Source organism: Schistocerca americana, chromosome 1 (genome assembly GCF_021461395.2).
Source record: "Schistocerca americana isolate TAMUIC-IGC-003095 chromosome 1, iqSchAmer2.1, whole genome shotgun sequence".
Taxonomy (NCBI): Eukaryota; Metazoa; Arthropoda; class Insecta; order Orthoptera; family Acrididae; genus Schistocerca; species Schistocerca americana.
Window position 1 is genome coordinate 139,677,561 of NC_060119.1, and position 25,655 is coordinate 139,703,215.

A 25,655-nucleotide genomic window follows, 5' to 3' on the forward strand; every position below is an offset into this window, starting at 1 on the left:
CAACTGAGCTTTACAAAATCAGTTTGAATACACTCTGGAACAACCGGGAATTCTGGGAACCTTTTCTTCCAGGAGGAAACCAGGAAAAAGTGTGAATTTTTTTGAATTCTGGAGATTTTTCATTGTTTTAGTTTTCAATTATAGTTTTGTAAGTTTGACTGGTAAGAACTGATACTCTAACAAATAATTGTACTTTGGGCCTCTACTGCAGAATAATACTGCAGCAATAAAAGGTAAACAAGAGAAAAACATCAAATAAAATTTAAGCTGCAAGGAAAGTGCGCCATTTACATTAACAAAACAAAAAGCACACACAAGCGTTTTCCGACAGCAAATTGTGTCAAATCTGTAGGATGAATACCTTGCAATACTTTATATCAATAAACTTTTTCCGATGAATGCGGCATCACAACTTTTACATTTCTAACAGGTCACAGAAAAAATGTTGTGAATGGTGGTTCAGAAGTGTTACTTTCAAGGTAAATTTCCTTTTATTCAAGATGAATTGTGATGTGTGGGAGAGTGTACAATGAATTTTTTTTAATCACAGAGCATTTGATTCTCATTCAAAACGTAACACTTTCAGGACCAACCACTTAGAAAAATTTTGGACCCAATAAGACTGGACATTTATGTCATTATTTAAAATTTTAGTGGCACGTTTCTGTTTGATGTATCTTAAAGGATAACACACACAAAAAAGTCCAATATTCTACATAAAAGCTTAGCTTTCCTTGTACCTATACAATATGTATATTAATTTAAACCATAACTTCTCCTATTTTTATGTTTGCACTACTTAACAGTGATGTTGCTACTGGCTGACTACATCACGTGTCGTATGCTCTGATTATCTCCTGTCATTGGCTGGGTAGGTCACGTGATGTGAGCTATGATTTGCTGAGACAGAAGCTTGTCACAATCTCGATTTCAATGCTTTGGAAATTAACGTGTTGTGTTTGGTGGAAGTCGTATTTATACTTTCATAATACCGAAATATGCAGTGTACATGTTGCGACCCATCAAAGATTTTTCCAAAATGTGCTGTTTTTTTCTCCTGGGTTTCAGTTCCTATAGTGCTGGGAAGTTCTATGCCAGAGTATAAAACCTTCACCATTCAAAGGATTGACTAACTTTATAGTGTCAAGGGAAAATGTACTGTTACTTAACATGGAAGAAAGTGTATTTTCACCAGGAAATGAAATGTGTTTTTTTTTTTTTTCCACTGGAAAAATTGGTATTTTCACCTGGGAAAATGTGTATTTTTAACTGCGAAATCCAGGAATTTTTTTTTTTTCCTTTCCACTTGTATGCGCTGAAAATGCTCGAAAGATAGTTGAGTACATCTTTCAGAATAATTTGGACTTAATAACTGATTTGAAATGATTGTGAGTATGAAAAAGAAGACAAAAACTGATTCTTTTGGCAGCTGTTCTATATGCTACTGGGAAAAACCTCATAAGCCTCATCCAACTGTGGACAGTCTTTTGGTTGCATAAGTAGTAGCTCTTTAATTTGGACTGTGTGGTTTGGTGGAGCATCCCTTCATTGCAGCAGATTTTCCTTGCTGTGGATTAAATATTACCTTTTCCATTTCTCTTTACTCACTTTGTTGTAGAACACAGAAATCAAACACAATACAGTATACAAGAAACAGCTATTGGGTGCTCCAGTTCTGTAGTTCATAGTGTTTGCTAGCAAATGATGCTGCAATCAGTAACAGGTGAATACTTCTTGACATCATCTTACTTGTGCAGATTTTCTCTGCTAGTGGTAGCAAATGAATGGTCTTGTTATGGAGAAACTGTAATTATACAGTTCATTCCAAAATACCAAATATTTCTTTGCAGTCATGGTAAACAATTTGTGTAACTGTGTTTACAAATTACAACAACTTTTTGGGTTGTATTGCTTGTTTTTCTCTAACATAGTCATTATTTACGCACAGGGCCCTCAACTTCCAAGGGTACTGGAAACTGTTTCCAACTTCCCTCCCTTCTGGAATCGGATGACAGTGAATTGGATGAGTTCCTCGATGACATTTTGGAGCGTGGAAGGAGTCTCGCAAAACGCACTAGTACTGCTGTTGCGAATCGTGCAGCTTCAGCAACTGGTATTTCTGGGACAGTGGCTTCTTCGTCATTGTCTGTGGCTATGGATGCTCGACTGGAACTCGGTGTGGGAACTTGTGCAGAAGTTGCCCTGCGTAGGCTGGCTGCTCAGGGTGCCCACAACTTGGCACTCAGTGTCACTGCTCCAGTTATTGCTCCTCCAGAATCGGCTCGCCAGCCGTACAATTCTGCCACTGCGAGTAATCTATATGTGCACGGGCTGTTACCGTGGCAGCAGGCTGCGACTCCTGACGAAGATCACGGGCTTCCTGGCAGCTTAGCAATGCTTTCCCGTTGTTTCGACACTGTCTTTTCGGAGCTCCATACACAGGTATGCTTTTACTCTCCACAAATCATTAAATAATAACATAAATGTAATTATGATGTAAGGATCCAAAAAGATTTGCCATCTTGCCATACATTTGCAGTGTTTCATCCTATTAAAAAAATTCATCATTACCTGTCATTGTGCAAGTGACAGTATAGTTGACATTGTCAACAATGTTGTGACACTACAGCATTTTTCGGTGCAGGAAATCGTACAGTGGTCAGAGTTGCTGCTCTACTAATGGTAGATACAGTGAAAAACACACACACACACACAGAGAGAGAGAGAGAGAGAGAGAGAGAGAGAGAGAGAGAGAGAGATGATGGGCAAATGGGAATGTAATTCAAAAACTATTCATAGCTGAGGCATTGTCGTGAGTTGGTGAAAAAAGTTAAGCTCTCACATGCTATGTTATATAATAATTTGTAACTGTTCTTTACATAAACAATGTTATGGAAAGGATAGATTGCTGCTCACCATATAGTGGAGATATTGAGTCACAGACAGGCACAACAAAAGGACTGTTAAGCAAATAAGCCTTCGGCCAAAAGGCCTTCTTCTGGAGTAGGCAAAAGACACACACACACACACACACACACACACACACACACACACACACACACACACACACACGACCACTGTCTTTGGCTGTAAAAGCCAGAATGCGAGTGACTGTGCATGATGGGAGAAGTAATCTGGGTAGTGGGGGTAAGGAAGAGGTTGAGATGGGGGTAGGAAGAGATAACAGGATAGGCATGGGAGCATGCAGGGTAGATGTACAAAGAGGATAGGGCAGCTAGGTGCAGTCTGAAGGCTAGACAGATGGGGAGGGGATGGGGGAGGCAAAGGGAGCAGAAAAAGAGAGAAGTAAAAAGACTGTGAGTGTGTTTGTGGAATGGAAGGCTGTGTAGTGCTGGAGTGGATATGGACAGTGATAGGTGGGTGAAGGACAGTGACTAACCAAGTTTGAGGCCAGGAGGGGTCTGGGAATATGCGATATATTGCAGGGAGAATTCCCACCTGTGCAGTTCAGAAAAGGTGGTGTTGATAGGAAGGATCAAGAGTGTACAGACTGTGAAGCAGCCACTGAAATGAAGAACATTGTGTTGGGCAGCAGGCTCAGCAACTAGGTGGACCAACTTGCCCACAGATGGCCATTCATGTGGCAGACAGCTTGTTGGTTGTCATGCCCATGTAGAATGGAGCACAGAGATTGCAGCTTAGCTTGTATATTCAGTTCATCATAAGGAAAAGCCTGATGCAAACAAACACAAATGTGATGATTGGTCAGAAGCCATAGCACAATACACTGGTAATGTTATGCTCTACGAAGTAAGTCTTTCTTATGTATGAGATATATTATTACTAAGATATGTTAAATGAAATTTTAAAAACAAAGATGATGGGCTTACCAAACAAAAGCGCTGGCTGGTCGATAGACACACAAACAAACACAAACATACACACAAAATTCTAGCTTTCGCAACCAACGGTTGCTTCATCAGGAAAGAGGGAAGGAGAGGGAAAGATGAAAGGATGTGGGTTTTAAGGGAGAGGGTAAGGAGTCATTACAATCCCGGGAGCGGAAAGACTTACCTTAGGGGAAAAAAAGGACAGGTATACACTCTCTCGCGCGCGCGCGCGCGCGCGCGCGCGCGCACATATCCATCCGCACATACACAGACACAAGTTGGGTTATGTCGTTATGTCCATTGTTTTATGCCACAGATGTAGATAAGTCTCGTAGAAACGTGGAAAACGATCATTTTCACAGTATTGAGCACACCGTACAAATGCTGCATTTTTACATTTGCCACTGTACCATTACAATATGAACCCAACAGAACTGATCTGACTGGAACCAAGTTAAGGGATTTGTTCCAAGAAATAACAAGACTGTTAAGCTGGTAGATGTACTGGAACTAACGCATGCAGCTATCTCACGTCACTGCTGAATGCTGGCGGGATACATAATGGCACGTTATAAAAGAAGAGGAGAAAATGTGGTGCCAGGGTGGCTTCATGGAGTCTGTTGTTGATCAACTCGTTATCAGTGTAGCAGGTGACAGTTCCAGAACTGGAATGTATTTCTAGGATTTGGATAGGGAAGGAGCTAAGAGATTACCTGACAAGTGACTGTAATTAATACCTTCATTGGCTTCAGTATTCAACAGTACGGTGAAATCCCTGCAGTATGCTTTTGCATCCCATGTAGCTCGCTCAGAAAAATTACCGTGTGTTTGCGTTAGGAATTTTCATCACTCTTGTTTATAATTAGAATACTGTGTAAGGTAAGAATGAGAGCAATTTATGATTTCCACTTGGTCACAAAGAAGCACATGGTAGTGCTGGACTTTTGCCAGATATTATTTCATTCCTTTTAAAAATTAAATGACAATTGAAACTATATTGTTTATTTGCTTGACTCTTTTTACATCTGAACTGCAGCTGCTCATACCATTGCAGCTAAGTTGGGCCACAGGCTAGCCAGTGCTGTCAGAGTTTAATGCACCATTAAAGCTGTTGTCTAGCGCTATCGCTCAGTCTATTTGCATTCAACACAGCATAAAACATATCCCTATGATCGTACTTGACTTTACTGGTCACAGCTTTGCTTCCGCTCCACGTGACATGAAATCCAATGAGATCCAAGCAAATGCAGAAGAATACGTGGTGTAATGTTTACAACGGGTTTATTCTTATGATGAATAGAATATAGATCGCATGACTGCTTTCACAAGTAGCTCTGCCTTTGATGTGATAGGAGATAGGTGGCTAGTGGAGTGTGTAGCCTTTATTTCAAGCCAGGTGGATGAAACGCTGGCAGTGAATGTGATTCAGTTGTCCCTGAAGTGTGGAATATCCTCCCCACCCCTCTCACAGTGTTATTCCAGCTCCCACTGAAGATACACACTGTCCTTGTTTGTCCACCCATGCTGCCAACCCCTTGCCACATGGTTAATATCCCTGTAATAGACCAAGATGGAAGACTTGTCCCATACATCCTCTCGCCACCACCTACTCCAGTCATGTCACAAGCATGACTTATCCCATCAAAGACAGGGCTGCCTTTGAAAGCAGTTTTGATGTACTAGCTAATCTGCAAGCAGTTGTGATGTACTAGCCAATCTGCATCCACTGTGCTGCTTTCTACATGAGTGTGGCAGCTAACAAGCTGTCTGTTCGCGTGAATGGCCACGCCAAACTGTGGCCAAGAAAGAGCTGGACCATCGTGTTGCTGAACATGCAGCCCAACATTGTGTGTTTCACTCTAATGGCTGCTTCACATCTGGTGCCATCTAGATCCTTCATACCCACATCTGCTTTCCTGAATTGTGCAAGTGGGAACTTTCCCTTCATATGTGTAACCACTCTGGCCAAAGCTTGACTAGTCCCTGTCTCCCAGTGACCTATCACCTTCCCTGCTCCAATTCCAGTAATGCACACATTGTTGATCCCGCCAGTGCACCTAAAAGTTCTTTCTCCTTCTCTCCCTTTCTCCTCTTCCCACAACTCTTTTGTGAGTGCGTGTATGGCACACATAGGCCCCTGCTCTTGCAGTACTTGCCCTTTTCTGTGCCACACATCTATCCTCCTCCTATTCTTCCATCCCTCCCTTGGGAACCAGGTCTTCTGTAAAATAGGCTAACCAAAACTTATGAAAGTATACTTTTTTGTGTTTCTCTCTTTCTTGTCCTGATTTCTTTTCTCTGCTTTGGCACTTGAGGTGTCCCTTTTCATCTAACTTCCTCCCTCTGCATGCTTGAATACCGGCTCATGCTTTTAACATGTAAAGGGCAATTGGGTGCGCAACTCCCAGCACCCAGGTCGAAAGGTAAGGGTTGTGCATACCCCCTGGGAAAGGCCAGGCCCAAGGAGATGTGATTGCCTGAGCTGTTGCTTTCCCAATTAAATGACAATTGAAACTATATTGTAGATCGGTCCCTGTCTTGAGTTGGGAGGTGTGATCAGACGTGTGTACAATCACCTAAGGCAGTTGTACTCCCCTGTGTGGGGACCCCCGAAGGAAGGAGCATGCCATTAGAGATGCTGGCAATCATGGGGGATTCACCCACGGTGCTTACATCAACTCCATGTACGCAACCTCCATCTAATAAATGGAAAGGGAATAAGGCCAAAGACTTGACGAATTTTTCAGTTGCACCCTGCTGCCTCATGGTGTCATTCTGAGGTGGTCAGATGTTTTCTACAGTTAACCCATTTCATCATTCAGAAAGGTGCGGAGACAGTTGCAGGCCAGTTAAAATCCTGCACTTGCTTACACAATGGAACTTTGCTTCCAGAGACAGGCAGTGCCTTTTGAGCCCAAAAATTTAAAGTTTGTGAGGAGGTTCAGTGCAGACTGACTTCTTCATGTGGTATCATATACACAGTGTGACAGAGGTAGATGTACAACATGATCTATCTGATCAGGATATAACTCCAGTCCAATGGGTGCGTGCCTACCTGCACCCTTTTCTTAATGCTTGATTGAGTGGAGCTCCCATTGAAGATCCAGGTGGGCTATGGATTCATCAATGTCAGACCCTACATACCAAACACGATGTGTTGCTACCAATGTCAGCATTATAACCCTACTCACAAGTCCTGTAAGAATGCAGCCCAATGTGAAACTTACGGCAAGGTTGTTCATGAGGAAGATTGCCAACTTTCTTCTCCCCTCTACACCATCTGTACTGGCAACCAAGCCACTTCATCCTGTGAATACACTGTGTACCTCATTGAGTGAGCCATTTAGGAGATCTGGGTGAAGGAAAAGGTACCTGTCCATGTTATTTGCAAAATGTTAGCTAGCCGAAAGCATTGCCTACCACTATCCAGCAGTCACAGTACTGCTGTTGCTATGTCATGGCCCATGAATATGGTCACGCAGACCTGTGATGTCCAGTTGTGTGCTAAAGTTGTGAAATTGCGTAGTGCTAAGGTGACGTCCTCACCTCCATCCACTAAAGTTGTTCAATCTACCACAAAATCTTCACCCATATTGGTGAAGTCGCATGTGATGCAATCATAAGAATGGAAATTTAAAAAGGAATACTCTCAAGAACACATTTTGCACCCTTGAAGTCAGCATATGTCTGGATCCACATCTGACAAATGTGAAGGTACTGAGAAGTCGAACAAAGACCAATGTTCTTGCCCTTCTCCAACTCAGCAATCCTTTACAACAGTGATACTGTTCGGTCAACTTCCATTTCGCTGATGTGAATCACCAACCAGTTCTCAACTGTGGAGTCAGCTGACTGACCCAGGGAGGCTGTTGTTACCACTGAAGAAATACTGGAACAGGTCCCTTAAGTCTCAGAACTCTAATAGTACACAGCCAAAATCTGACACTTGGCAGCCACTGAAGTAAATGCCCCTTATAAGAGAAATATCTCTTATCGTCTAATGTGGCTGTTCTCCAATAAAACATCCGTGACGCCTGATCTCACAGGGCAGACTTACCGTTGCTATTGCGATAGGCATGCTCGGTTGTTTTATTCCTCCATGAAATGAAATTTTGCTCTCCTGACCACTTTGACATCTTAACACTTCATTCCAGTATTTTTTGTCCATAATTCAGAAAAAGAACTCCAGCTCATGGGCGAGTCATGATGCTCACTTGGGAAGACATTCATAGCCAAACCATTTCATTGAATACCCAGCTACAGGTGGTTGCTGTCTGTCTTGCTCTCCCTAGTTCCCCTTTTCTCTGTGTAATATCTACATACACCTGTCTTCTGATGTTACCAGGACAGACGTGCTGCAGGTTGGCACTCAGCTCATTCAGCTTTTTTGTTACTCGGCAACTTCAATGCCAACCGTACCATTTGGGGTTCTCTGAGAACCAGCCTAAATGGCTGTCTCCTGGTATATATTCTCAGCCAGCTTACTGTCATTTCTCTCAACACTGGTGAACCTACGTTTTTTCAAGATCGTGCACACACTTTCTCACACCTGAATCTCTCATTCTTTACTGCATAGTGTGCCCACCTTCTAGAGTGGTCTGTCCTCTCAAACACATACTTGAGGGACCATTCCCTGTGCATAATTCATCTGCTAACTCATGTCTCATCTGTGTAAAAGACGAACTGGCAGCTTTCTAAAGCTGACTTGAGGCTCCACTCACTGGCAACCTTTGACAAACGATATTTCCACAGCAGTGATGATCAGGTAGAGTACCTTGTGAATGTTATCCTTACCACTGCAGAATGTTCCATACCCCGAACCTCTTCCCTACAGCGACATATCCCAGTCCCTGGTGGACTTAGGAATGCCGTGATGTGGTTCTCACGTGGAGACATGCTCTCCGTGTCTCTGAACACCATCCCACAAAGGAGAACTTTATTCATTATAAACAATTGCACCCAAAGTTTTGTAGCATTAACAGAGGTAGCAAAAAAACTAGCTGGATCTCTTTTACTAATTCTTTTAACCATTTTACTCTCCCTCTTCTGTTGTTTGGGGTAACCTATATTAGATTTCCAGACACTCCTGATTCCTGGCCTGACTAGCGAATGACGTCATTGTGGACCCTATTGATGTTTCCAACAGCTTGACACGATACTTTGCAGAATTGTCGTGCTCTACCCATTACCATCCTGCCTTCCTACCTCTGTAACAAATGGAGGTGGCTTGGGAGATATCTTTCCTCTCACAGAATCGTGAAGGCTACAGTACCATTTTTACCATAAGGTGCCCGAACATGCTCTCACCTCATCATGATCCTCCGCTTCAGGACCGAATGATACTCACGTTCAGATGTTGCAGCACCTATCTCTTGATGGCAGGCATTTTTTCCCTCGTATGCATGATCGTATCTGGACAGACGGTGCATTTCCTAGTCATTGCTGTGAAGCCACTGTAATCCCCATATCCAAGTCTGGTAAGGACAAACATCTTCTATCCATCTACCGCCCAGTTTTCCTTGCCAGCAGTGTCTTCAAGGTGATGGAATGCGTGATCAGTGCTTGGCTGTTATGGTGACACTTGAGTCTCGAAATTTGCTAAATAATGCACCTTGTGGATTTCATAAGCACTGCTCTGCAGTTGATCAACTCGTCACACTAGCAACTCAAATTGTGAACAATTTTCTGCGAAAAAAGATAGACTGTAGCTGTGTTTTTTGATTTGGAGAAGGTTTACCGCACCTGCCGGAGGACGGGCGTCCTCTGTACAATGCACACATGGGATTTCCGAGGCTGCCTGCCCCATTTTATTCCAGAGTTTTTAAAAGATTGAGTTTTCAAGGTAAGAATCACAGCTTTGTAGTTGGAACACATGTTCTGAATGAATTTTACAGTAAATCTACATAGGTGCCCTGAAAGTTATATACAGAGTGAAGCAAAGAGTACACAGCGCAGTAATTTTGTGGTTGCTGTTGATTGATCTGTGTGATGGTTGTTATATCTTTATGTCAATAGTTTGACAATGTACTTCCCCACGTTGATCTTCCAAATGTCATCAGTAAACAGTAGTAATGAATTTAAATAAAAAAATGTTCTCTTCATGTCACATTTTAGGTATAAACTTTCCACATCATTTGCAACTTAACATGTGAGATATTTTCGTGTACTATGTGTATATTGAAACTCATACTGATCAGATGTATTAATGCTTCTGCATACAAGATCAGTATCAAAAGTTCATCTGAGTACCATTTTAAACTGTAAAGATTGTTGATAAAATTGTTCTTCAGAAATCTGAGCCTCTCTAGGACAGGACAGTGATCCACAGAGTAATTCTTGCAACATTCGAACATATATTTCCTCTCACCAAATCATTTCAACTACTATCCTGTTCTGAAGACATGTATCGTCCCTCAGTATGGCTCACCACTTGTGAAACAAAAATAAAACAATACACAAATCGGCACCTTTGCATTAGACGTATTATTTTATGTTATGGGTTTCTTCCTATATAAATTACTTTTGTTGTCAGTATCATTCGTCAGGAAGATGACACAAGGATAGACATCCCTTCCAAGGAGTGGTATGTACCATTACAAATACCGTTTTCCTCCCTCCATATTCCATTTTGTTAGTGCACCACAGTAATGACTGTCGTGATACAGCACAGTAAGCCCAAAATGATTGTTTCCTGAGAAACAGATGTAAAGAAGTAATATGTTTCTTGAAGCATCTCAGAATGTACACCTTCGGAACGTTAACAGAAGGCCTTTGTGTGATGTCCAACGTCTTTCCAACTGGAGATCATTGAACATTTCTGAGATTGCAGCACGCTGATCAGAAATCTGTGACAGATCTCACATGGTCTGAAGTTCAGTTGAGGAGAAGCTAATTTGAAAAATACAAACTTCAGGTGACTCATCTACTTTCCCTAATATAACCAGAGAGAGTAAAAAGTAAAATTGATGCAAGTGAAACAGTTTTATAATCTTACATTTGTTGCTACTTTTTACACTTAAAGAGCTCAAAAAAGTATAAGGGAGATGGCCATTTCTCTATGGTTCATACAGAATGTTAATGACAAACATTTCACGAATGCATCCTTTCATTCCAAATGCGTGATTTTTCTGTTATGGTGATAAGTCAGATTGAGAACTATTGTCTCTGAGAAAATTTTTACCTTAAGGATATCGTTAGCTGCTTAAGCAAATAAAAACTGAGAAAAAGTATATAATTAGAGCAGGATAATAATATGTAGTGAAAGCTCTGACAACTCTCATCTCAAAGAATTTTGATGTAATTCACCAAACAGTTATTCCTTCCAGTGCAGAATATTTTACTTCAGAGGCAATAAATTCTCATTTGTACAGCTTTTTTGTGGCTGTCTTCGTTTTGTTATATAAAGTATATTTCTTTGTGACAATGTTGTGTAAAAGACTGCAGTGGCCAGAGGCTCTGGCTCTGTGTGTGTGTGTGTGTGTGTGTGTGTGTGTGTGTGTGTGTGTGTTGGTGGGGGGGGGGGGGGTCATTATTTTTCCATTGTGTGTCTATTTCTTTGCAGTATATGTAATTGTGATGTGTGGTTTACAGAAATCTTGGATGAACATAGAACTGGTGCTACAGCTGTGGCTGATGCTGAACAGTGATAGTGCTTTTGAGCCTGTGGGTGGAGCACCTGGCTTGTTTGACCCAGGTGCTGTTCCTGCTGTACGTGTGACAACTCGAGCTGTATCAGGACTGATTTCGGCACTAGCCCAGCAACCCGGGGTATCGCTCCGTGTTTGGTGCCTTGCATTCCAATGTCTTATACTGATGGCGAATCAGCCTCAAATTCAGACTCCTAGTGGTGAAGCTTGGTCAATGGGACTCGATGATGTCGAAGTATCTCTTCATGCTACATCTGGTGTGATTGTTGAAGATCCACAGTTTCTTCCGATGTTACTGCGTTTCCTCTCTGGTTCGAGTCTCAGTTACGTCTCATCGGACAAAGGCACTGTAAGTATTGCAAAGTGTACATAAAAACTTGGTACTGGATGAAAATCATTAGGTGTGAGACAACACTAGTATATATAAGATATTTGGGTGTTTTTTATCGCAAGAAATGCTGAAAAGATAACTGTACTAAATAATTCCAGTTGTAAAATGTAAACTGTAAAAGTGTTATGTACAAATGCTTAGGGAGTAGATTCTGATGTAATTGACAGGTGGTTGGAGACCAAAGTCTTTCTTTTGGATGCCTAATTTCTGTTCTACCTATGTGTTTGTTTTGTGTATGTGTAAGTTGGTGGTATCAGATGATTTTGGTTTTGCAGCAGGCAGGCCCCTCGGTGTGTGGAGCAATGAGAGAGCTGCTTGTTCGGCTGCAGAGCCGTTGTGATGTTATCAGCCCTGACAGCCGATTGGGTAATTCTTTGAAGGAACTGCTGTTGCAGCTGATTTACAAGCTAGTTCAAACCACAGGTGCACTCACCAATCGCCAGGGACCTCTTGATGCACAGTGTGAATTAGTAGACTTGATATTAAATCTGAACTTCACTGCAGTAAATCTGTCAACAGCGATAAGCATTGTCGAATGTGTTGGTAAGATTTCAACGCTTTATCACGTCCAATAAATCTGTTGTTGTAGTTAAGAAATGCAGCTTCTAGTGATAGTTTCGTGATAAAATTGCAATATGTGAAATGGAATCAACAATAATTAAAATTTGTTCCTGAAGAGCCATATTTCATTTCCCACTACAAAAACTCTTAGCCTCATAGTGCATTTTGACCAGTATTTAAGAAGCTAACAGAATTATTGCATATGGGAAAACCATTTTCATTAGAGAGCTAACCAAGATTGCTACGTGCAGTGAATTTGCAGAAACCCTTTCTCAGATAACAAACATTCTGTAAAAATAATAAGTGGGGTCAGGAGAACACACATATAAAAAAAGGTTTTCCGTATGCAAGCTTTCAGAGCCAGTGGTTCCTTTTTCCAGCAGAAGGATTCTACATCTACATCCATACTCCGCAAGCCACCTGACGGTGTGTGGCGGAGGGTACCTTGAGTACCTCTATCGGTTCTCCCTTCTATTCCAGTCTCGTATTGTTCGTGGAAAGAAGGATTGTCGGTATGCCTCTGTGTGGGCTCTAATCTCTCTGATTTTATCCTCATGGTCTCTTCGTGAGATATACGTAGGAGGGAGCAATATACTGCTTGACTCTTCGGTGAAGGTATGTTCTCGAAACTTTGACAAAAGCCCGTACCGAGCTACTGAGCGTCTCTCCTGCAGGGTCTTCCACTGGAGTTTATCTATCATCTCCGTAACGCTTTCACGATTACTAAATGATCCTGTAACGAAGCGCGCTGCTCTCCGTTGGATCTTCTCTATATCTAGGGGAACAAGAGGGGTGAAGGAAAAGGATTAGAGTTTGGAAAAATTAGTCAGAACCCTGCATCAGGAAAGACTTACTGGACAGAATGGTAAGGAAATACCCATCTTATCCTGTCTGGTAAATCTTCCCTAACCTGGGGTTTTGGGTGACTTCCAGAACTCTAATCCTTTTCCTAAATTTTTTCAGTCTGTTTTCTTAACCCCCTTCCTTACTCTTAAGCACTCTGCTGGAAGAAGGAGCTACTGGCTCCGAAAGCTTGTATGCATAAAATCTATTTTGTGTGTGTATTCCCCTGCCACCGTTTGATGACTAGATTTTTTTTTATCTATCCAATTACATTATGTTGTCAAAAATTGATTATTTTCATTTTTATGCAGAAATACTTAGATATATCTGTATAATATATTGTCAGTATTGAGAAATACAGAAAACAATAATGTAAAATATACAAAAATTACCACAAATGTGTAATGTGTTACATAACAAGCAGTTTTCATTGCTTGTTCAGAAATAAATTATGCTGCTTTGGCTAACATCTTATTGAAAGTGACCTCTTTCCTACATAATGAAGGTTTTGGAGTATCAAGAATATAATACAGTCTGCGGGAACATAATTTGGAGCAATAGTTATGAGCAATCAAAGTCTGTATTTTGGGACTAAATTTTTTAGAAAAGTAAATAATTTAGCTAGTATTTTCCCATCTCCATGTAAGTGTTTTACATTTTCATGTCATGTTACTGCTTCCTGGCAGTTCAAGCTTGGCAATTCTGTTCAGTTCATTTTAAAGATTACTCGCATCAGAGCAATGTGAATGTTCTGAAGTCCGCAAGTCTTGTAAAACTACTCAGTGGAACTAAAGATATTGATACTAATCATGCTTGTGACTGAAGAGAGTGTCATTTTACTGTATGCTGGAACAGGAGCAAGTGGAACATTAGAGACAGACAGGGGAATTTAAAAATATCATTGAATTTTGTACTACAGGTGGATAGATAAAAGTGGAATGCTGGAAAAGGAAAAATCTCATTCCCCGTCCTGGATGAGGCAGGAGACATGGCACTGGTAATATTGGGAAATATAGCTTTACAGGTCATCTTCAAAATTCAGAGTCCTAATAGTGTGCTGTAGATAACTGATCAGTTAAAGATGAGACAACAGCTTGAAGGAAGTGTATAGGAAAGATATAAATGTGAAATACAAAGAAATAAAACGTGGTGAAAAATAGCATAGGGATTGGAAAGGTGAAAATCTAAATGATGGGAAAAAAAGAGAAAAACAATGAGAAAGATGGAGGAGAAAATATGAAAAATTATAAAAAAAAATGTGCAAAGACAGATAAGAAAGGATAAAGCAGTATGGCAGAGAAAGGGGGGTGGGAGGAAGACCATAGAGGGGCTAGTGTAAATAAAGACCAGGCAAATGATGTGGGATGTGTTGAAGAAGAGGCAGTTCAAATCCCCAGAGTTTATAATGTATATCATGGACAGGAGGCTCCATATTTTTTCTTTCAACAAATCCTTTTCATAAATCCGTATTGAAATTTTCGTATACTATTATATTGTTGTGGTCTTCAGTCTGACTCTTATGATGATTGTAAAAATATATCCACTGGGTGATTTTTGACTCATTTTATAATTAGTATTCTAATTGGGATATTATTCAGTAACAAGCCGCAAGCACTTGTTTGTACCTGTGGCGATCTTTGCCAAATCTGTTTATTTCTGCATATGTTTTCTGCTTTTACATATGTGGATGTTCATCTTTTTTCGATATTTACACTACATATGGATGCATTTGTGACAGATACAGAATGAGGGGCATCCATGAATCTGATGGATATAAAAAAGTGTTCTTTGTTAGGTTTGTGGTTAGCTACAGGAAACACAACTTACAAATTAAAATTTCTTGCATGCAGCTTTAAATAGTTAGTACTGTTAAAATGTGACTTATAGTGTTCCTCATGGTCACATCAATTGCCGAAACTTTAATTTGTATTTTAATCAGGCAGCTTAAGTTCAAAATTATGAGGGTCATCCAGAAATGAAAGAAAGATTGTGTACATCACCCACTGTCGATTCCCCACTACTGAGATTGCAAACGGTCCAGTTAGCTTGTTCCCCGTCTCGTTGTGAGCCGAGTTTTGTTGCTGAGTGGTCATACCTCTTTGTTCTGTAACCTTTTGAAATAGTGGATCCCATTGAAAATCCTGCCAGATGCCAAGTGTGTAGTGTTGTTTGTTGTGAGAATGCAAAAAATTTTGGCCTATTGAAATTTATAAGCAAATAAAGAATATTTAGGGTGATAGGAACATGCCTTCATTGTTATGGAATGTTGTTGGCAAAGGTTTTCTTCATTAATGAGAATGTTTGGCCTCTGGCATCAGCTCAAGCACTGAAAAAACTTCAGCGTCTTACATGGGACATTTTTTTACGTCCTTCTTACAGCTCTGACTTGGCACCATGTGATTTTCACTATTCCCGAAACTAAATAAGTTGTTGAGTGGAAAACAGTTAGCAAAAGATGAAGATCTCAAAGAAGCAGTGACATGCTGGCTCATGTCTTTGACAGTAGAGGAGTACAACATGAGAATTGAAAAATTGGTGCCAAGTTACATTAAGTGCCTTGACAGTTAAGATGACTACATTGAAAGATAGGGTAATGTACTGTAACTTTATTTACAAAGTTTGGTGTTGAAAAATCTTTCATTTTTATTCATTTATGCCGAAATTTTCTTTACTTTCTGGATGACCCCATATGTTACAGAATATGTATAATTTAAGAAAACAGAAAATGGCGCAGAAATGACAGACAGCTTGACACACATCCTCTACATCTTTTTACACTTCCTGAGTCCCATGAGAATCTCCTCAGTTTTCCTATCAGGAAGTGCTCACATCTTACAATCACATGGTAAACTGGATGAGGCATAAACAAGAAACACAATGTGAAAATATGTTTTCTAAAACTGTTCTTTTTACCTTCCTCAAGATCTCTTAGCATCATTTGTACTTAATTTAACTACCTTATAATGAATGAAAAGGGTTGAAGTACATGTCTTTTAAGTTGTGAATTGAATGTTCAAACAGACAAAGGGCTTGCAGACGCTTGTTGCTTGATGCATCCCACAGTATGTCATGTTGGCATCTGCCAGTCATCTTCAGGTGAGCTATCAAAAACTTATGAAGACTTGCTGCAATACACAGTATACAGCATGCAGTGGGTATTCCATACATTCATCAGAACCAGGTTGATAGACATGTCACACTTCCTGGCAGCAGTGTCATCACTGGTGGAACTGTGGAACAGCTGTACTCTGCATTACCACTCGCCGTGGCCATTGGCACACACTGTCGTCTTCGATTAGAACAAATTGTGGAGATGATGGGGTTCTGTGTGCTGTCCAACTATTAGTCACAGTTCATCAGCTTCTCCTCCAGGTGTATTTCCACTAATTCTTCAATAACGCAGACCCAAAAAGATGCTTTTGTGTTCAGAATCATACTCCATTGAATGTTCAGTGGAAATACAGTGTGCAGCAGTAGAAGACTTGCTTAGTTGTCAGAGGCGAGTACATTGTTGAGGTTCAGTTCAACATTCTTTCACCATAAGTGTGATCTGTCCTATGTAAGCCATGCCACACTGACAAGGTAGTTTGTAAATTCCGGCCTTCCGCAGTTACAAGTTGTCCTTCTCTAATTCCAAAAGATTTGCAGTCGTAGGGGGGGGGGGGTAGAAAATCATTTTCAGCTGAAATTTATAGAGGAATCTTGCTATTTTAAATGAAATGTTGCTGACAAAAAGGAAGAAAATCTACAGAGTTTGCTGGCATGTTCTCTTTTTTATGCGTTTCCTGAGTCTTGGTTTTAACTGACAGTGTCCTGTTAATTTGCTAGGTGGTAAATCCGTTTCTTCTGAACACTGTTTTCAGGTGGGCGAGCTCCTTAGGCAATCTATCCAAATCTGAGACAGTGAGAACTCTTTGTAAAATGTAAACTTTCACAGCTGGAATTGTCACAATTAATAAAATATTCCAGGCTATTATGCCATGGTCGAAGGGATTTCACTTTAAAAGCTGACGTTTCGTCCCCATCTGCAGAGGACATTTTTAAGGGGGTTGTAGCTTTGGCAAATGTCCAATTCTCGCCTTGGTTCACTGCAGGGTGTGAATTGGACATTCGACAAAGCTACGCCTTGAAATTGTCTCCCACAGTTGGGGATGAAACTTCGGATTTTAAAGCGAAATCCCTTTGACCATGGCATAATAGACTGAAATATTTTGTTAATTGTGTGAAGTGCGATTCCTGTGTATGAATGTTTTAAGCATGCTCATAGCTTGCAATGGATGATAACTTGATGCTTTCAAATACAAATCAGGATGAGTGGACATATGATCAACTGAATTCCCCCGAGAGATAGCATTCCTTCGTCTAACCAAGACGTCCAAGAAAGGCAGACATCCACCTTTCTCTACTGCCATAGTGAATCAAATGTTGTTATGAATGGAGTTGAGGTGGTGATGAAACTCCATCAGTTTATCTTCTCCATGAGACCACACTATGAAAGCATTATCCACATGCCTCCAAAATATGTTTGATTTAAGGGCAGATGATTCAAGTGCTCTCGCCTTGAAATCCTCCATAAAAAGATTGTCCATCAAGGGATACAGAGGGCTGTCCATGACAGTGCCATCAGTCTGTTCGGAATATTCTTGTTTGAACATGAGGTAGGTTCAGGATAGTGTGTGCTGAAACAAAGCTGTGAGCCCACCTGAAACTATTTGCCAATTAGTGTCAAAGAATCTGCAAAAGGGAGCTATGTAAAAGGTGGTACCACATCAAACTGCGGTCAGAACTGCTTAGGCGGAGAGCCCCAATCTATTGATAAAGTTAGCTAAGTTACAGATGCGATGTGAGCATTTGCCGATGAACGGTACTGTAAAGGACAGTTGAGTTCCACAGTTCCACCATTGAGGTGCTGCCACCAGGAAGTGTGATCAGTATGTCAACCTGATTTTGATGCATGTACAGAATACGTGCAGAACTACATATATTGTGAAACGGAGCAAGTCTTCATCAGTTTTCGGTGACCAACTTGAAGGTGACTGGCAGGTGCCCATTTGAAATATCGTGGGATGTATTAAACGACGACTTCTGCAATGCTGAAATTTGTTTTAACATGTCTTAAAGTTACTGGAACAGAGTGAAATTATCGTTGTTGATGTATAACTATGGAATGACAGTTATAGAACCTGATAGATTAGGAGTGCTAGAGACTTTTTCAAGAAGATTTAAGAACTTTTCCTAGTGCAGGAAAACAAGTTTAAATTGCTGTCAGTTTCAAAATGTTTTATGATGGCTAGCAAAAGAAGTTAGCCATGGTCTAATACGCTGCATGTACTTAAATCTTGAAATCTATCATTCAAGTAATGATCACTTTCATCCTGCCCCCTTCCCTGATTTCTACACAGACACACTGTGAGATAGATAGATAGATAGATAGATAGATAGAGAGAGAGAGAGAGAGAGAGAGATGATTGTTAAGTCAGTCATATATATTTAAACCAGTAGCGGTGTGTACCGTGAAATTGCAAGTGAACTAAGTTACCTTGTTTGAACTGATGTGCTTCCCTTTTTACTGTTTCCACTTGTTAATTATGTGATTGTGTATGTTTCTTCTGTCAGTGACAGGATAACGTTTTTCAGTATATTAATATTTTAACTATTGCTCTATGTTAAAGGTTTCTATTCCAATGGCTAGTTGTATATGAAAATTGTTTAATTGTACATTGGTTTTCCACGAAATGTAATTTTAAAAATATTTTAGATTCAGTCTCAGGTTAGACATGATATCATTAACAGTTTTTGACTTCAAGTTGTCATCAGATGCTTTGAGTACATTACATAGTGAGTTCCTCTTCAGGCCTATTCAGTTGTTGAGTTGCTAAACATAAAGTGTTCAAATCATGTAATAATTACTTGGAAGTAAGTCAAAAATGGTAATGATACCACTTGTATGGTTCTAGCTGAAATACATAATTTAAAAAATTACAAAAGGCAGTCACACTGTTTTCTTAAGACAGTTTGCCTTTTCTGTGTAAGTAAATAAGACTGACATATTGACATATTTTGCATCATCATGATGCATTGCCATTTTCTGTAAATAAGAAATACCAGTCACATTTTACACGTGAAGTTTGAAATTATACTATTACATCTTACCCAAAAAGATTTTATTCTAAAATAGAATATGGTTTTGTTTGGAGGGAAGTAATTATTTCTACTCAGTACGTTCCTCTCTGGTTTATAATTTTTCAGCAAATTTGGCATACAATTACATTTTGAGCTCAGAGAAAGTGCGTTGCAGAAGTATATCGGAACCTTCCATCGGCACAAATGATGCTTCTTCATGTTTTGGAGGCCTTTTTGCATCGGTACTGGGAAGTGAATCAAAACAAAGTAGACCAGCTACTTGGGATGCTTTATTGTGTAATCTTCTGAAGTTATGCTGTCACATAGTGCAGACACCATTATCCAACAATAATGAGGTATGTGAGAATTGGAAATCATTATGCATCATACTTTCCTGTTTGTGTGTGTGTGTGTGTGTGTGTGTGTGTGTGTGTGTGTGTGTTTTAGGGGGACAGGTGTACATTGTTTTTTATGGGTTAAATTACAACTGCCATTGTGTTTTGCAACTGCACCCCCCCCCCTCTCTCTCTCACACACACACACACACAGGGGGGGGGGGGAGAATTGTCTAGAAATTGTGGTCAGAATGAGGTAAGGGGTAGTGTTGCGTGGAACAGGGTGGAGGAAGAGGGGAGGGTAATATGCGGTGAAATGAAGGGAGCAGCAAGATTTAAGATAATGAGGAACAGCGAGGAAGAGGTGGGAATGTGACACCTGCAGGCAGGGTTCACAAGATATTTCACTTGCTCTGTAGGTGGTGAGGATTGGGGAAGGCTGAAGGCAGTGTAGGTTATAGGGAGAGCTGGACTACTGAGAGCACTGTGTGAATAAAGGTTCATAGACCAGACACCTTTGAATCAAAATAATGTGAATGGAAACTGGTGAAAAGTGAAAACAAAAGGAGTGGGGGAAGTGGAGAACAGGAACCAGCCAAGAGTGAAGCCAGGGTGTTGTGAGTATAGGGTGTGTTGGAATGACAATCTGTATTTACCAGTGTATAACTACAGATTTCCTGAGCATATACATATGAGAGAACTTATCCAGGAGATGCTGGTTGTTGCATAGGACAGTTCTCGTACTTGAATCGTTCACTTTGATATTATCAAGTTTTAGTTCACGTATTTCACATCTGACACTAAAGCAGAACCTTGCTGGATGCAGTTTGCACTTAATGTATTGCACTAGCCACATTAGAGGAAAATAGGCTTCTAACTTTAACACATGAAAAAACTGCTCATTTGATTCCACTTGTACTCAGTAATTGATTCCAAAATATTGATCGCTTGTATGTAGAGAGTGATTTTTGGATGTGAGAGCCATGTGTGTTTGCCAACAACTGCTTAAATTCATTCTTTAGCTAAGTTACACAATCAAGAACAATCAGAAAATATCTAAAATTTAAAATTCTAACCCAGAATGTACAAATCTGAATTCAATATCCCTCTTTTTGTAAATCGTATCACATTCTTCCCTGACTGTATTTTTTAATGCAAGGAAAAGTTCTTAAATAAATTTTAGAGGAAACTTTATCTAATTAACACTTCTATTCATTTCATTTATTTCACAGTTTGCGATGACATAAGTCATTATACATACCTATGCAAAACTACTGCCTCATTAACTGTACACATTTAATGACATTTGCCCATAAGACTGATACATGAATTTGTGCTATAAAATGTACCATTGACATTTGTGTTTTATAACCAACAGGTGAGAAATATTAATATTTACAGTGCAACATATGCTCTCTGAACTTCTATCTGAAACAAAGACAGCTCTTGCCTTGATACTTCTTTGTTTATACATTTATATAGCATATCTTTATCATATTCTTTCAGTATCTTGTGGTTATTTTGAAGCACTGTTACAAGCTGTTCCTAATTGATCCATTTACTAAAGCCTTTGAGAAATAATGTGTAGCCACTGTTTTTCTGCCAGGGTTCAGTCCAGTGTGCTTTGACCATGTCACTTCACATTGTTCTACTTGTGTCCAATGTGTGGCACTGTATAGCTTTATTTGAATCAAGGGCGACAGGTGTCTCACCCGTCTGTTGTGTTTCCTTGAACTGCTGATTTGGCTGCTTTGGGCCACCATAACATTCATCTCGTTCACATAATGTAAAACTGAAAAAAACTTGTGATATTGCTACAGAATCTTACATATTTTTCTACATCTAAATCATTCACAAATATATCACCACAGATATTAAACACATACAAGGGAACCACGGACCTTGCCATTGGTGAGGAGCCTTGCGTGTCTCAGTGATGCAGATAGCCGTACTATAAGTGCAACCACAACAGAGGGGTATCTGTTGAGAGGCTAGGCAAATGTATGGTTCCTGAAGAGGGGCAGCAGCCTTTTCAGTAGTTGCAGGGGCAACTGCCTGGATGATCGACTGATCTAGCCTTGTAACATTAACCAAATTGGCCTTGCTGTGCTGGTATTGTGAACGCCTGAAAGCAAGGGGAAACTATAGCCATAATTTTTCCTGAGGTCATGCAGCTCTAGTTAAATGATGATGGCATCCTCTTGGTTAAAATATTCCAGAGATAAAATAGTCCCCCATTAAGATCTCTGGCCGGGGACTACTCAGGAGGACGTCATTATCAGGAGAAAGTAAACTGACATTCTTATCGGAACATGGAATGTCAGATCCCTTAAATGGGCAGGTAGGTTAGAAAATTTAAAAAGGGAAATGGATAGATTAAAAATTAGGTATAACGGGAATTAGTGAAGTTTGGTGGCAGGAGGAACAAGACTTCTAGTCAGGTGAATACAGGGCTATAAATACAAAATTAAATAGTGGTAACACAGGAGTGGCTTTCATAATGAAAAAAAAGTAGGAGCAGGGGTAAGCTATTATGAACAGCGTAGTGAATGCATTATTGTAGCTAAGATGGGCTCTAAGCCCACACCTCCCACAGTAGTACAAGTTTATATGCCAACTAGCTCCACAGATGATGAAGAGATTGAAGAAATGCATGATGAGAGAAAAGAAATTATTCAGATAGTGAAGGGAAACGAAAATTTAATAGTCATGGGGGACTGGAATTCAGTAGTAGGAAAAGGAAGAGAAGGAAACATAGTAGGTGAACATGAAATGGGGGTAAGAAATGAAAGAGGAAACTGCCTGGTAGAATTTTGCACAGAGCATAACTTAATCATTGGTAACACTTGGTTCAAGAATCATGAAAGAAGGTTGTATACATGGAAGAATCCTGGAGATACTAAAAGGTATCAGACAGATTATATAATGGTAAGACAGAGATTTAGGAGCCATATTTTAAATTGTAAGACTTTTCCATGGGCAGGTGTGGACTCTGACAACAATCTATTGGTTATGAACTGTAGATTAAAACTGAAGAAACTGCAAAAAGGTGGGAATTTAAGGAGATGGGACCTGGACAAACTGAAAGAACCAGAGGTTGTACAGAGCTTCAGGGAGAGCATTAGGGAACGACTGACAGGAATGGGGGAAAGAAATACAGTAAAAGAAGAATGGGTAGCTCTGAGGGATGAAGTAGTGAATGCAGCAGAGGATCAAGTAGGTAAAAAGACAAGGGCTAGTAGAAATCCTTGGGTAACAGAAGAAATATTGTATTTAATTGATGAAAGGAGAAAATATAAAAATGCAGTAAATGAAGCAGGCAAAAAGGAATACAAATGTCTCAAAACTGAGATTGACAGGAAGTGCAAAATGGCTGAGCAGGGATGGCTAGAGGACAAATGTAAGGATGTAGAGGCATATATCAGTAGGGGTAAGACAGATACAGCCTACAGGAAAATTAGAGAGACCTTTGGAGAAAAGGGAACCACTTGTAAGAATATCAAGAGCTCAGAAGGAAAACCAGTTCCAAGCAAAGAAGGGAAAGCAGAAAGGTGGAAGGAATATATAGAGGGTCTAGACAAGGGCGACATACTCGAGGGCAATATTATGGAAATGGAAGAGGAAGCAGATGAAGATGAAATGGGAGATATGATACTGCGTGAAGAATTTGACAGGACACTGAAAGGCCGAAGTCGAAACAAGGCCCCAGGAGTAGACAACATTCCATTAGAACTACTGATAGCGTTGGGAGAGCCACCCCTGACAAAACTCTACCATCTGGTGAGCAAGCAACAGGCAAAATACCGTCAGACTTCAAGAAGAATAAAATAATTCCAGTCCCAAAGAAAGCTGGTGTTGGCATAGGTGAATATTACCGAACTATCAGTTTAATAAGTCACGGCTGCAAAATACTAACACAAATTCTTTACGGACAAGTGGAAAGACTGGTAGAAGCCGACCTCAGCGAAGATCAGTTTGGATTCCGCAGAAATGTTGGAACACATGAAGCAATACTGACCTTGCGAATTATCTTAGAAGATAGATTAAGGAAAGGCAAACCTACATTTCTAGTATTTATAGACTTTGAGAAAGCTTTTGACAATATTGCCTGGAATACTCACTTTCAAATTCTGACGGTGCTAGGGGTAAAATACAGGGAGCAAAAGGCTATTTACAATTTGCACAGAAACCAGATGGCTGTTCTAAGAGTCAAGGAGCATGAAAGGGAAGCAGTAGTTGGGAAGGGAGTGAGACAGGGTTGTAGCCTCTCCCCAATGTTACAAAATCTGTATATTGAGCAAGCAGTAAAGAAAATAAAAGAGAAATTTGGAGTAGGAAATAAAATCCATGGAGAAGAAATAAAAACTTTTGAGATTTGCCTATGACATTGTAATTCTGTCAGACAGCAAAGTACCTGGAAGAGCAGTTGAACGGAATGGACAGGGTCTTGAAAGGAGGATATAAGATGAACATCAGCAAACACAAATCGAAAATAATGGAATGTCGTCGAATGAAATGGGTGATGCTGAGGAAATTAGATTAGGAAACGAGACACTAAAAGTGGTAGATGAGTTTTGCTATTTGGGGAGCAAAATAACTTATAATGGTCCATGTAGAGAGGATATAAAATCTTGACTGGCTATGGCAAGGAAAGCAGATCTGAAGAAAAGAAATTTAACATCAAGTATAGATTTAAGTGTCAGGAAGTCTTTTCTGAAAGTATTTATATGGAGTGTAACCATGTGTGGAAGTGAAACATGGACGATAAATAGTGTAGACAAGAAGAGAGTAGAAGCTTTCGAAATGCTGTTCTACAGATGAATGCTGAAGATTAGATGGGTAGATCACGTAACTAATGATGATGTACTGAATAGAATTGGCGAGAAGAGGAATTTGTGGCACAACCTGAATAGAAGAAGGGATCGTTTGGTAGAACATGTTCTGAGACATCAAGGGAGCACCAATTTAGTATTGGAGGGCAGCGTGGAGGTTAAAAATTGTAGAGAGTGACCAAGAGATGAATACACCAAGCAGATTCAGAAGGATGTAGGCTGCAGTATGTATTGGGAGATGAAGAAGCTTGCACAGGGTAGGTTAGCCTGGAGAGCTGCATCTGGGCTGAAGACCACAACAACAACAACAATGTGGGGAGATCATAAAGTAACACTCAATAATTTTACTACCAAAAGGTTTAATAGATAACAAAATAAAAAAGAATCACAAATGAGCTTACATCTTTTACCTTCTTTTCTACATAGTCACCAACATTCCAACACATTCCTGCCATTGTGGTGCCAGTTTTAGTGTGTGTCCTGTTTGTGTAAGTTGTGTGTCCTGTTTTGTGTAAGTCCATTTGGCTGGGGTATAGCCGTTGGTGGACTGCAGATTTCACTTCCACATCTGTCTCGAAGTGTTGGCTGGCCAGGAATTTCTTCATGGGGCCAAACAGATGAAAGTCCAACGGCAGAAGTTCCAGACTCTATGGTGGTTACTGGAACTCCCCCCCCCCCTCCCAACATACACACACAAATTTGGTGATTTTTTTAATAAACAATAGTAGTCACCTGGGAGACAAGTGTTGTTATGAAGAAGTTTGACACAATCAGCATTAATCGTGTGACATTTGTTGTGAAGGGCATGATGCAACTTAACCAAAGTTTTAATGTAGACTGTACCATTTACGGTGGTCCCATGTTCATAAGTCCACCAATAACACACCATGCATATCCCAGAACACTGTCACAAGCACTTTCTTAGCAGAGTGAGTCACCTTGAATGTCTTTTGGGCTGGAGAACCAACATGTTTCCAGTCCCAAAGATCTGCTCAGCCTTGGGCATGCAGTGGTACACCCACGACTTGTCACCCTTGACGATTCCTTTTGGAAAGTCATGCCCTTCTGCGGCA

General features: G+C 40.2%; 1 protein-coding gene across 1 annotated transcript in view; it reads left to right on the forward strand.

Moving 5' to 3' along the window:
• LOC124607387 (baculoviral IAP repeat-containing protein 6) overlaps positions 1–25,655 on the forward strand; it is a 315,981-nt gene that overhangs the window by 156,788 nt on the left and 133,538 nt on the right. The window contains exons 33-36 of the mRNA XM_047139740.1: positions 1,949–2,442; positions 11,442–11,846; positions 12,164–12,431; positions 19,542–19,771. Of these exons, the coding sequence (XP_046995696.1) occupies positions 1,949–2,442; positions 11,442–11,846; positions 12,164–12,431; positions 19,542–19,771 (1,397 nt within the window). The remainder of the gene's footprint in view (positions 1–1,948; positions 2,443–11,441; positions 11,847–12,163; positions 12,432–19,541; positions 19,772–25,655) is intronic.